This window comes from Taeniopygia guttata, chromosome 1 (genome assembly GCF_048771995.1).
Source record: "Taeniopygia guttata chromosome 1, bTaeGut7.mat, whole genome shotgun sequence".
In the NCBI taxonomy this organism is placed as follows: domain Eukaryota; kingdom Metazoa; phylum Chordata; class Aves; order Passeriformes; family Estrildidae; genus Taeniopygia; species Taeniopygia guttata.
The window spans coordinates 4113791-4124165 of NC_133024.1; the positions used below are offsets into that span (position 1 = coordinate 4113791).

The 10375-nt window shown below is 39.1% G+C and overlaps 1 protein-coding gene across 4 annotated transcripts in view; it reads left to right on the forward strand.

The window, feature by feature from the left end:
• Positions 1 to 10180, forward strand: part of TMPRSS7 (transmembrane serine protease 7) — a 31618-nt gene extending 21438 nt beyond the window's left edge. For 3 of the 4 annotated variants that reach the window (XM_030288129.4, XM_072917235.1, XM_072917269.1), the window contains 8 exons: positions 416 to 552; positions 1647 to 1754; positions 2349 to 2459; positions 3564 to 3680; positions 5641 to 5818; positions 5991 to 6259; positions 7749 to 7885; positions 9877 to 10180. In XM_030288129.4, the coding sequence (XP_030143989.4) occupies positions 416 to 552; positions 1647 to 1754; positions 2349 to 2459; positions 3564 to 3680; positions 5641 to 5818; positions 5991 to 6259; positions 7749 to 7885; positions 9877 to 10047 (1228 nt within the window). In that variant the 3' untranslated portion in view covers positions 10048 to 10180. The remainder of the gene's footprint in view (positions 1 to 415; positions 553 to 1646; positions 1755 to 2348; positions 2460 to 3563; positions 3681 to 5640; positions 5819 to 5990; positions 6260 to 7748; positions 7886 to 9876) is intronic. The other variant, XM_072917218.1, reaches the window with a different exon arrangement.
• The last annotated feature ends 195 nt before the right edge of the window (positions 10181 to 10375 follow it).

Below are 10375 nucleotides of genomic sequence, written 5' to 3' on the forward strand. Positions count from 1 at the left end.
GCTTTTTTTTAATCTATGGTTTTTGTTGCCCACCCCCAACCCCCTGGTAGAGACTGGCATATATGACGAAAGGAACATAAGAAATTCATTAACAATGGATGAATTAAACGTTTGCTGGCATCAGAAAGCATTTAGGTTTCTCTGAATCAAGTTGCACCTAGGCAGAAGTCCAAGGAACCGCTTGGCCAAAATAGCAACTTAAAGTAGATGTGTAGGACGATTTATTTGAAGGTGTGACATTCAGAAGTAAATTTCCACAATGTTAACGGTGGGTGAAGGCTGGTACCTACTGAGAAATATTTTTGGTTTTGGTTCTCAATTAAAGTATGGCAGCCGAGTGTATTTGTGAATTTCAGCAGTGTTGACATTTAAACTGTATATAAGGCTGCTCTAGAACTTTCCTGGACACTTTCAGGTACTGTGGTTACTACATTGATCACCAAACAGTGTTCCACATCACCAGTTCTGCTGCCAGTGTGGAGCTGCAGTGCAGCTCCAAGGTCTCCGAGAAGCCCCTGCTGGTGGAGTACGGCAGCTTTGACATCAGCCAGCGTAAGATGCATTTCATCTCTGTCAACCCTTCTTTGCATTTCACATCTGTGAAGTTTTTTGGGTCCAGTAGGACTTAATTAAGTTTATGCAGGAAATTAGCTTTAATTTTCTTTTCTACTCTCACTAAGTGGTATGAGTTACAAACAAAGAACCTTTTCTAGGCTGTGCATCTGAGGTTTGTGCAGCATGCTCTGCTTTCCTGCATGCACGCTGTTCTCTTCTGCACAGTCCTCAAAGCTTCCTGTGTGGCTACGACCGTGGTGCAGTCAGTTGAAGTCTGCTGTTCCTGTTTGTTTTAACCCCCAGGTTTTTGTTTGCAATGTTTCTATTACTATAAGGCTCACAGGTAATGGAAAGAGTACCAAATAACCACCTGCTTATTTCAGTGTTTCCATGTATTTATATATAGTGTGTGCAAATCTGAAATCTGAGCTGAAAAAACAGCTCAAAACATTAATAAACTCTGAGACCCTGAGTTTTTTCCAGTTCTGAAAAATACAACTTGTTTACTGGTACTTTTTCCCCTGTGTTAGTCTTATATATTCTTTCTAAGGTAGTGGAGAAGCAGTGGTTTCTAGACATAGTTACTTGTCACATTAGGGATGCTTTATCCAGTGTATATAGGTAGAGTATGTAAAAAGAGGAGAAATTTTATTATTTTCATTTATAAGGCAGAATTATGTAGTTCATGCACCACCTCAATGCAGGTTATTTACCAAAATTGCAAAGTGCTGCAAATTTTGGTTATTGGAAGTGAGATTGTTCTTTAAAATAAAGATGGTCTTCTAAGCTGTCTTGTATTGCACCATGAAACACTGGCTTATTTGTTCCAGCCCCAGAGAGCCTGTGGTACATATTCCAGGAACAGCTGAATTAGAAATTTAGAGACATTTTTTCCTCTTCTTTAATTCCCATTTGAATTCAATTTAAGTGCTGGCAATGTATACAGACTATTAAATTCAGATCAGTGTTATCATTCCTTGGAGCAGCTTAGTGACTGTAAATTGAAACAAGCTGGCAATATTTGTGAAAAGGAAATTTTGAGGTTTGGTTGCTTGTTTGTTTTGTTTTGTTTTTTCCTTTTTAACCTGCAGCATGTCCACCTGGACATTTCAAGTGTTCTACGGGCTTATGCATCCAGCAGATGCAGCGCTGTGATGGCATAAACAACTGCTTCGACGAAAGTGATGAACTCTCTTGTGGTTTGTATTCACTTATTAGAGATCCTGACTGGAAAACACAGTGAATGTATTCTCTAATCCTAGAAGGCAGCTGTAACAAGGTGAAATTTTTTAATGGGAATAACAAAAGATGCTTTCAGATTCCTTTGTACATCTGGGTACAGACTATATGTCAGTCTCTGGAATGCTTCATTCATAGTTAATTGGCAAGGGACAAAACCAAGAATAAAGAAGGTACAGCACTGGAGAACATAAGAAAGAAATTTAGATGTGTGCATATATGTGGATATATTTAAGTATGTGATAAAAGCTGGCAATTATTAATGAAGTTCTGTCCCATTTTGAGGCGAGTTATTTTGTTTTTGTGGGGAAATGACAAAGGAGGGGTTCACAGAGTAGGGGAGAGTGATACTAAGCATCCCCACCTGGGGTGCTCACTGAGCTCCTCTGTGCTCTAGTTTGTCCATGTGTAAAGTGGCACTGATGCCCATCCTTGTATTGGAATGTATTGCCCATCCTTGAAGGAATGAATGTTGTATCCAGACATAGTCAGAAGGGGATGTGTTAGCATTTACAGGAATGTTTCTGTACCTGATTTGGCTTATATTTTTAAAGTTGTCCGTGAGTGGAACTGTAACTCCAGCTTTGCAATACAGGACAACTTGCTCGCCTGCAATGGAGTGAGTGATTGTGAGAATGGAAAAGATGAGCAGAACTGCACCCACAGTAAGGCTGCTCTCCTGAATAACTTTTTTCCTCTCTTTTGTCATCTATCTATTCCTGACTTGAATTCTGGATGCTGCATTCAGAAGGTTAAGAGGCACTGTCAAATCTCACTTAGGCTATCTCATTCCTTTCAATTCTTCTGATACACTTAGAAAAAAAACCATTACAGTTTTTAAACTATTTCTTTTTAATAAGCTCATGAACATCTGTTTTTGCAAAATACTGGCAGAAGAATTAAGATACATGATAGGGATCTAGGGATTTAAAGCTGAATCTGAGATTTTATCTCTTTACAGCATAATCTGTGCAAATTAATTCCTGGACCCGTTTTACCATCTGTAAAATAACTATTAAAATGATGGTTTCTCTGTAGTAGTTTTCAGGGGTATAAGGTTAGCAAAAGCCTTAAATTTAGCACTAGCCAAATGAAAGCTTTGAATCAGAACTTTCTCAAACTTTTTAGACTAAATAGATGCTGTGACATATGAAAGGGACTTATGAAAGGGTGCACAACAGAAAAGTGCTGCAAGTGACTTTTTAAAAAAAAACTTTTTTGACCCCTCTGACAAGACAGTCTGTGTAAATGATTACAGGATACTTCTGTGCATTGACAAGAAATATGGATTGGGTTTGAGTGCATTTATTGCAAGCCACAGGGAAACAGTAAAATGCTGAGGTTTGGGGGTTGCTGTTTTACTGGATACAGTTAATAAGACTGTTTTCACTGCAATCTTTCACTTCATATTTAATACTGAAATACAAAGAAGAGCTCCTTTCCAGAATACTGGATGTTTTTTCTTGCTATCCTTACACTCTACATCTAATTTTCACTATTGTATCTCTGTGTGTTAGTGCTGTGGGAAAGGATGGGAAGAAATCTTTATTGGGACTTGGCCAGGTAAATACACACCCAAGTACAGATGCATTTCTATTTGAATAGTTCATTCTGTTTAGAGGTTAAGCCATCCTCACCTAAGTGCTTTTTTTGTCATATTACTTCCTATCTACTAATACATGTACATCTTCTATCTGTTCAGACATGTCTTCATGTGTTAAGCTGAGCCAATGGTTGTTTTGGGTTTTTTTTCCTCACAACTATTTCAGGTATTCCCTGCACCAACCACACATTCAAGTGCAGGAATAACATTTGCATTAGGAAACAATATGCAAGGTGTGATGGGACTGTGGACTGTGTTGATGGAAGTGATGAAAGCAGCTGCAGTAAGTTCCTCTCAAATATTCATCTTTCTGAACTTTGAACTTTTTTGCACAATAAAGACCTTTATTTCTTCCTGTTTTGGAGTGGGTACAAGTTGGGCTGCAGCTACTGAATTTTTATTGCATTCTTTCTGTGATAGCTGGGTAATGATCAGCTATCAGTTTACCTCTGATCTGGTTGCAGAACTTGCCAGGTTTCTGTGGGAGGGTGGGCTTACAGTTATGGGAGCCTTAGAAAGCTGTATTGCTTACTGCAGCTGTGCTGAGGAGTAGGGCAGCAAGGTTAATTACAGAGTGAATTTAGTTAGCTGGGAAGGCAGCAACTTTGTTGTCTGCAGCCAGGGTCTTCATTGAAGTCAAACCATATTTGGACTTCAGGAGTGATACAGCTGCAGTGAGAAAAAAAATCACAAACTTTCCACTTCTCTGACTCTTCCAGATGGTGAAGACCCCCAATACTTCATAGTATCAAGTTGGGGTCTAGCCTTAAATCTTCCTAGAGTAATCTCTGTACAACCTTTTCAGTTTGTTTTGATGTAAAGCAAATAGATGATTGTCAATGCAGCAGCAATAAAAGTGAAGTTAGGGTTAGTTGCTTAAACTGAATGGTCTCAAGTATATTACATAACGTGGATGTGTTGGAACAAGTCCAAAGGAGGTTCCTGAAGATATCTGTGGGCTGGAGCACCTCTCCTGTGAAGACAGGCTGAGACAGCTGGGGTTGTTTAGCCTGGACAAGTGACAGCTTTAGGAATAAGGCTCTTAGCACCTTCCAGTACCTAAAGGGACCTACAGGAGAACTGGAGAAGAACTTTTCACAAGGGCATGTAATGATAGAACAAGGAGGAATGGCTTTATAATAAAAACTGATAGATTTAAATTCGATATAAGGAAGAAATTCTCCACTGTGAGGGTGGTGAGGCCCTGGCAGAGGTTGCCCAGAGAAGCTGTCAATGCCTCATCCCTGGAAATGTTCAAGGCCAGGCTGGGTAGAACCCTGAGCAATCTGGTTTAAGGGGAAACTGTCCCTGCCCATGGCAGGGTGGGTTGCAACTAGATGATCTTTAAACTCCCTTTCCAAACCAAACCATTTTAGGATTTTGCCTGGCTCTCATCTGTCTCTGGCATGCTGCCTGTTTGTCAAATCTGTCAGCACTTGCCTTGGATCCAGTAGGATGTCTTAAGAGACTAGCCATATGCCTATTTTTATTTGGAAATGTTAAAGCTGCATTCGACTTTCTGGATGTGTTCAGGAAAGGGTCCAGAAATATTAACATCTATGTGTGGGAGTGTGGGACTAAAACTCCTGAGCAGAAACTTTATGTGCAAGCAGTAGGGATGGACAGGAGGCTCTATAGAAACATCTTTCTTTTTTGCTTTTCAAATTAAGAGTTCAGATTTTTGTGCTGACGAGACATGACTACTTCACCTGTTAGCAATATACATTGTCAGTCAGTTATTTCCATACAAAATAATGATTGTACCACCTTGTTTGTCAAATAAATCTCCACAATACATTTTTCTTGTATCATTCCCACTGTTTTGGCAAGAAGTAAGAGTCCTGATGACATTGAACTTCTTTGTTGATGGTAACCTTTCAGGTCAGGGTTGGCAGTATCAAAAAGAGATAATGGTTTGCCTATTTTTATATATTCATTGTGATGCTTATTAAATCAATGGATCCTTTGACATTTCTGACACAAGAAGTATTTAGAGGCTAATTTCTGTATCAGAGCTAGAAAAGGGACTTCATAAAAAGGCACCGGATGGGAAATTTTACTGAGTCATCTCTGATTTAATTGATAGAGTAGCCAAAGAGAGAAGTTTTGTGATTATAGCCAGGGAATTAAATAGATTTCAAAATATTTCAAAGTGCAAGATTCTTTCATGCCTTACGTGGGAAGCCCCCTCATAAAAGGACAGTACTGGAGATGGGGATTACAACCCGAAATATTTTTTGCAGGTTGTGGCAGTAGCAAGATCAACAACCTCATCTCTCGGATTGTGGGTGGCTCAAACACTGAGGAAGGTGAATGGCCCTGGCAGGTCAGCCTTCATTTTGTGGGAGCTGCTTACTGTGGAGCATCAGTGATATCGAAAGAATGGCTTGTGTCTGCAGCCCACTGCTTTCAAGGGAGCAAGTAAGCAGTGTTCCCTCTATATCTGTCCCAAACACGGCCAGAACCCACAAGTGCCTTCAGCTTCCAGAGTTAGACCTGCATGGAGGTGCTGTCTCTGCTTTCCCAGCCCTGCTGTCAATGGGTGTTTTGAGGTACTTTTTCAAGACACAACCCTTTGTTTGCTCCCACCCAGGCTGGCTGACCCCAGAGCGTGGCGTGCCCACCTGGGCATGCAGAGGCAGGGCCGTGCCACGTTGGTGTCCGCGGTGCGGCGGATCGTGGTGCACGAGTTCTACAACAGCAGGAACTACGACTACGACATCGCGCTGCTGCAGCTGAGCGCGCCCTGGCCGGACACCATGGGCCACCTCATCCAGCCCATCTGCCTGCCACCCTCTTCCCACAGAGCCCGCAGCGGGGACAAGTGCTGGATAACAGGTTGGGGCCAAAAGCAGGAAGCAGGTGAGTTTTATCCCTTGCATTGAGCTGATTTTGTTCCCAGGAGCCTTCACAGCTGGAGAGGGGGAGTGTGCATGTGTGGCAAGCACAGTTCTCTCACTCTCAGGATTTTTCATAGAGGTGCACAGAGAGAAATGAAAGAGAAAACAATTTCTATTTCTGCTCCTTGTTTTTCCTATGTGGAATGTGTTTGGAGAATTGTCTACCTGGAGTGAGTGCTTGGTTGGATTCTGGTGAGGATTGTTTGAGCCTGGTGGCCAATCCAACCCACTGGGGCTGGGCTCTCAGAGAGGGTCATGAGTTGTGTTAGAGTCAGAGAAAGTAGTATGTAGTTTTAGTATCTTCCTTTTTATATAGTATATTAATATATTTTAGCATAGTAATAATAAAGAAATCATTCAGCCTTCTGAATTGAGTCAGACATGGTAATTTCTTCCCATTGGGTTCACCTGCATTTACAATATGCATGTACCTTCATATACTCAGGAAATTTGGCTGCTGATCCCATGGATCTGAATTTCTTCCATATTATTCTGCTAGTGTAGGGAGCTACACTTACCCCCAAATATCACAGTGTTGTCTTTCCCCTCTGTTCCCCTTGGAGCTGTGGGAAACATGGTGGGGTTTCTCTCTTTGGGCTGCTGGTTAATCATGTGTAAAATTAAAAAGCTGGTTACTTGAAAGGTAAATGTAATGACTTAAAAAAAAGGGAGGCATATTTTTTTCCTGTTTCCCCCTAGTCCCTTCATCAGCTTCTATAATACAAATGCCAAATCAATCTTGTAATGTCAAAATATACTTTATTACATACTAGCTTCATCAAATCCTAAAATAAAGTTTCATTATTTAAACCTGTGCTGGCATATTTGAATATGTGGGTGAGGGGTTTTTGGCTATAACCAGATTTTGAAAGGATCACCTGGTGATGAGATTGGGCCTGCTGTATTGAAAGGAGGAGAAACTTTAGGTTAGTTTGGTTATTAATAAAATATATATCTTAAGAAAAAGAGGTGTTTCACCAAATCTTACAGACAGAAAGAAGCAAATGTGGAAATTGGTTCTTTATGCTGTGAGAATTCACATTCTGAAATTGACTCATAATCTTGAATTTGGCTTCTTCAGATATGCTGCCCTCACTGCAAATCTATCATGTGATGATCTAAATATATTTGTAAAATTCCGTTTCCTTTTTGAAATAAAAAGAGAGCAAATTAAGAAGTCTTGAGATGTTTTGGGGGAAAAAAAAAAGAAAAAACTTTTTGGCCAATCCTAGTGATTATGCCAAGTGATTAATTAATCTTAGTGATTTTGGCCAAGCCTAGTGATTGTGTTTGGGGTGGCTGAAGGACCCAGATCAAATCACACAATTGCCTGATAGTTGGAAGAGGCTTCCTGCTCTGTTGCAGTTAGTTTTTTGGAATCTGGAATAACGCAATGGTCTAAAGTGTCTGTGGATATTTTCTGAATATTCTGCTCTGAATTCGTTTTCCAGACAATGAAGGTTCAGCAGTTCTTCAGAAAGCAGAGGTAGAAATTATTGACCAGACACTGTGTCATTCCACGTACGGGATTATCACAGCTCGGATGTTCTGTGCTGGGCTATCATCTGGGAAAAGAGATGGGTGTAAAGTATGTACCTCAGCAAACTTGGCATAGAGCTTATCTGGGCTTTCATTGCTGCATGAGGAGGTGTAAAGTTGACTGGCAGACCACTTTGTGGTCAATATGTTTCAGTCTTGAAATAGAGCAATATGAGAATTTTCTTTCAGCAAATCTTCTGTGGGTGATTTCAGAGTTCTGCTGCTTTATGTGCATGAGTAGCATCACTAAATTTCAGTGGCAGGTCAAGAGCCAACCAAATTGCAAGTCCCAATAACAAGTTGAAATCAGGCAATTTTCATCATAATAGGCTCTCAGGGGAAGAAAAAAACTGAGAAATTAGCTTGTGTCTTTTCAGGATCCCTCCCCTCCAACTTGGAAATACAGGACTGTGTGATGAGATGCAGACAATTAGGTATAAATTTGCAAATGTAAGATCTTTCTGACCTGGAAGAGCTGAAAGATAAATGTAAAGTGCTGAATTTATTTCTGGTAAATAGTAGTAAAACCCCATAGATACACAGTATCTATCTATATGACACTTAATATTACAGATCTTATTGCCATATTATATTATATTGAACTTTTATGAACCATACACATTTACTGCTAAAACAGTAGTACATTTACTGCTGAAATAATAAAACAATTTTTTTTATGATGGAGATCTGGAATCTTCAAGATATTCTAGATTTCACTGATCTACATAAAAATGAGTGAGCCTTCAAAGGCTGAAGGAGTATAATGCTCCAGCTGTTTTTTAGAGGTTAGTGAGGCCATTGATATTAAGTATCATTTTCAATAACTGGAGAATTTGTTTGTTTATGGCTACTCAAGATATAGCCAGGGAAAGACATCATTTTGGCTTTTTTTTTGTAGAGGCAAATGATTTGTTTCTGTGTCTGGCAGTTGTTAGAGCAAATCAAATTGTGGTATTCTTGTTCTGTGAAAAGTTCCATTTTTGTCCCAGGAATAAAAGAAAAGACTTGCAAATTTTACTCTCTAAAAATCTGAAATCTTATTTGTCATGGAAGGAAAAAAATCTTCTAAATTCTTGGCCTTTTTTTAGGCAATTCAATATAATCCTACTTTGAGGAGTGGGTGGCACCTGAGCACCTTGGAAGAGATCTATTCCAACCTGCATATCCCAAGAACCTATAAAGTGAAGGCAAAATAGTTTTCTAGCTCTAACAAAATATTTGTCTAGAAAGAAGGCACTTCTCTTGCAAAACATCTGAATTTTGCCAAATGCACCTTTTACTTTTAGAAGTTGTTTCTTGCACCCAATATTTTGGTAAAGTTAATTTGCCACCGAGTGTCTGTTTCAAAGATTCTGTATGTACAGCAGAGCCTTACAGGGAGGTATCAGCTTGGTTCCCCCAAATGGAAAATTTGCATTTAGTTAAAATGACTTCATTTTAACTGCTCTAATTACCAAGACATTATGGGCCCCTAAACATTATATGCTGACTAGTATTTACTAGAGAACAATCCTTAGGCTCTTTTTCCTTCTTAAAAAAAAAACAAACCAAAAAAAAAAACCAACGAAAAACTATTAAGGGATTCCATCTGTTTCCATTCACCTTTAGTTTGAAATAAGTCATACAATTATTAAATACTTGATTGTATTTATCTTATTATAAAATATTTTTAAAAGCTTACTATTTTTGAGTTTTAGTTTGAAACCTATGAATGTATATACATGTTAAGTAGCAGATTTGGGGTTTAGCTTTAAGTGTGAAGTTAGGAAAAAAAAAGTGAATTTAAAATATAGTCCATGCAACGTAATATCTTTATTAGCATCTTTAAAGAGTGAGAATTACCTTCTCTCTTGTGAAAGAGCAAACTTTGGTAAAATTGTGCAATGCCATCTACTTGAAAAAAGAAACCCCTATCAATTGTTTGAACTATTGAATATGAAAATATAATCACTGGGATTATGCAAAATATCTTCTGTGGGTTTTTCCCCAGATTTCATAATTCATATTGTAAACATATATAACTCAATGCATTATCTTTAGGGTGATTCTGGTGGACCACTGTCATGTCAAAGCAATGGAGATGGAAAATGGTTTTTGACTGGCATTGTGAGCTGGGGTTATGGATGTGGAAGACCAAATTTCCCAGGTGTCTACACAAGAGTGTCAAATTTTGCAGCATGGATACACAAATATGTGCCTTCAGTCTTGTAACTTGAAAATTGTGTTCTTGGAATAAAACATGACCTGGACATCTTCATTAAAATAATATTTGGAGAAACTGTTCAGTTGTGGAATTTCTTTGCATTCTTTGTGGAATCTCTTGCTGATTCTGGAATTCACATATGGGGGTAATAAATATCAGTGTTTTGAGCTTTGGTGAAAAAGGAGGGGGCTGTTCCTTGTGATAGTTGTTCCACACAGATATCTGGAGACATGGGGGGAGGTGCAATAATAAACTTATTTTTCTAGGCACCACTAAGTGCAGGTGCACTCACCTGTTAGGAAACTGAAGATACAATTGATTGTGTAAACAGAGAGC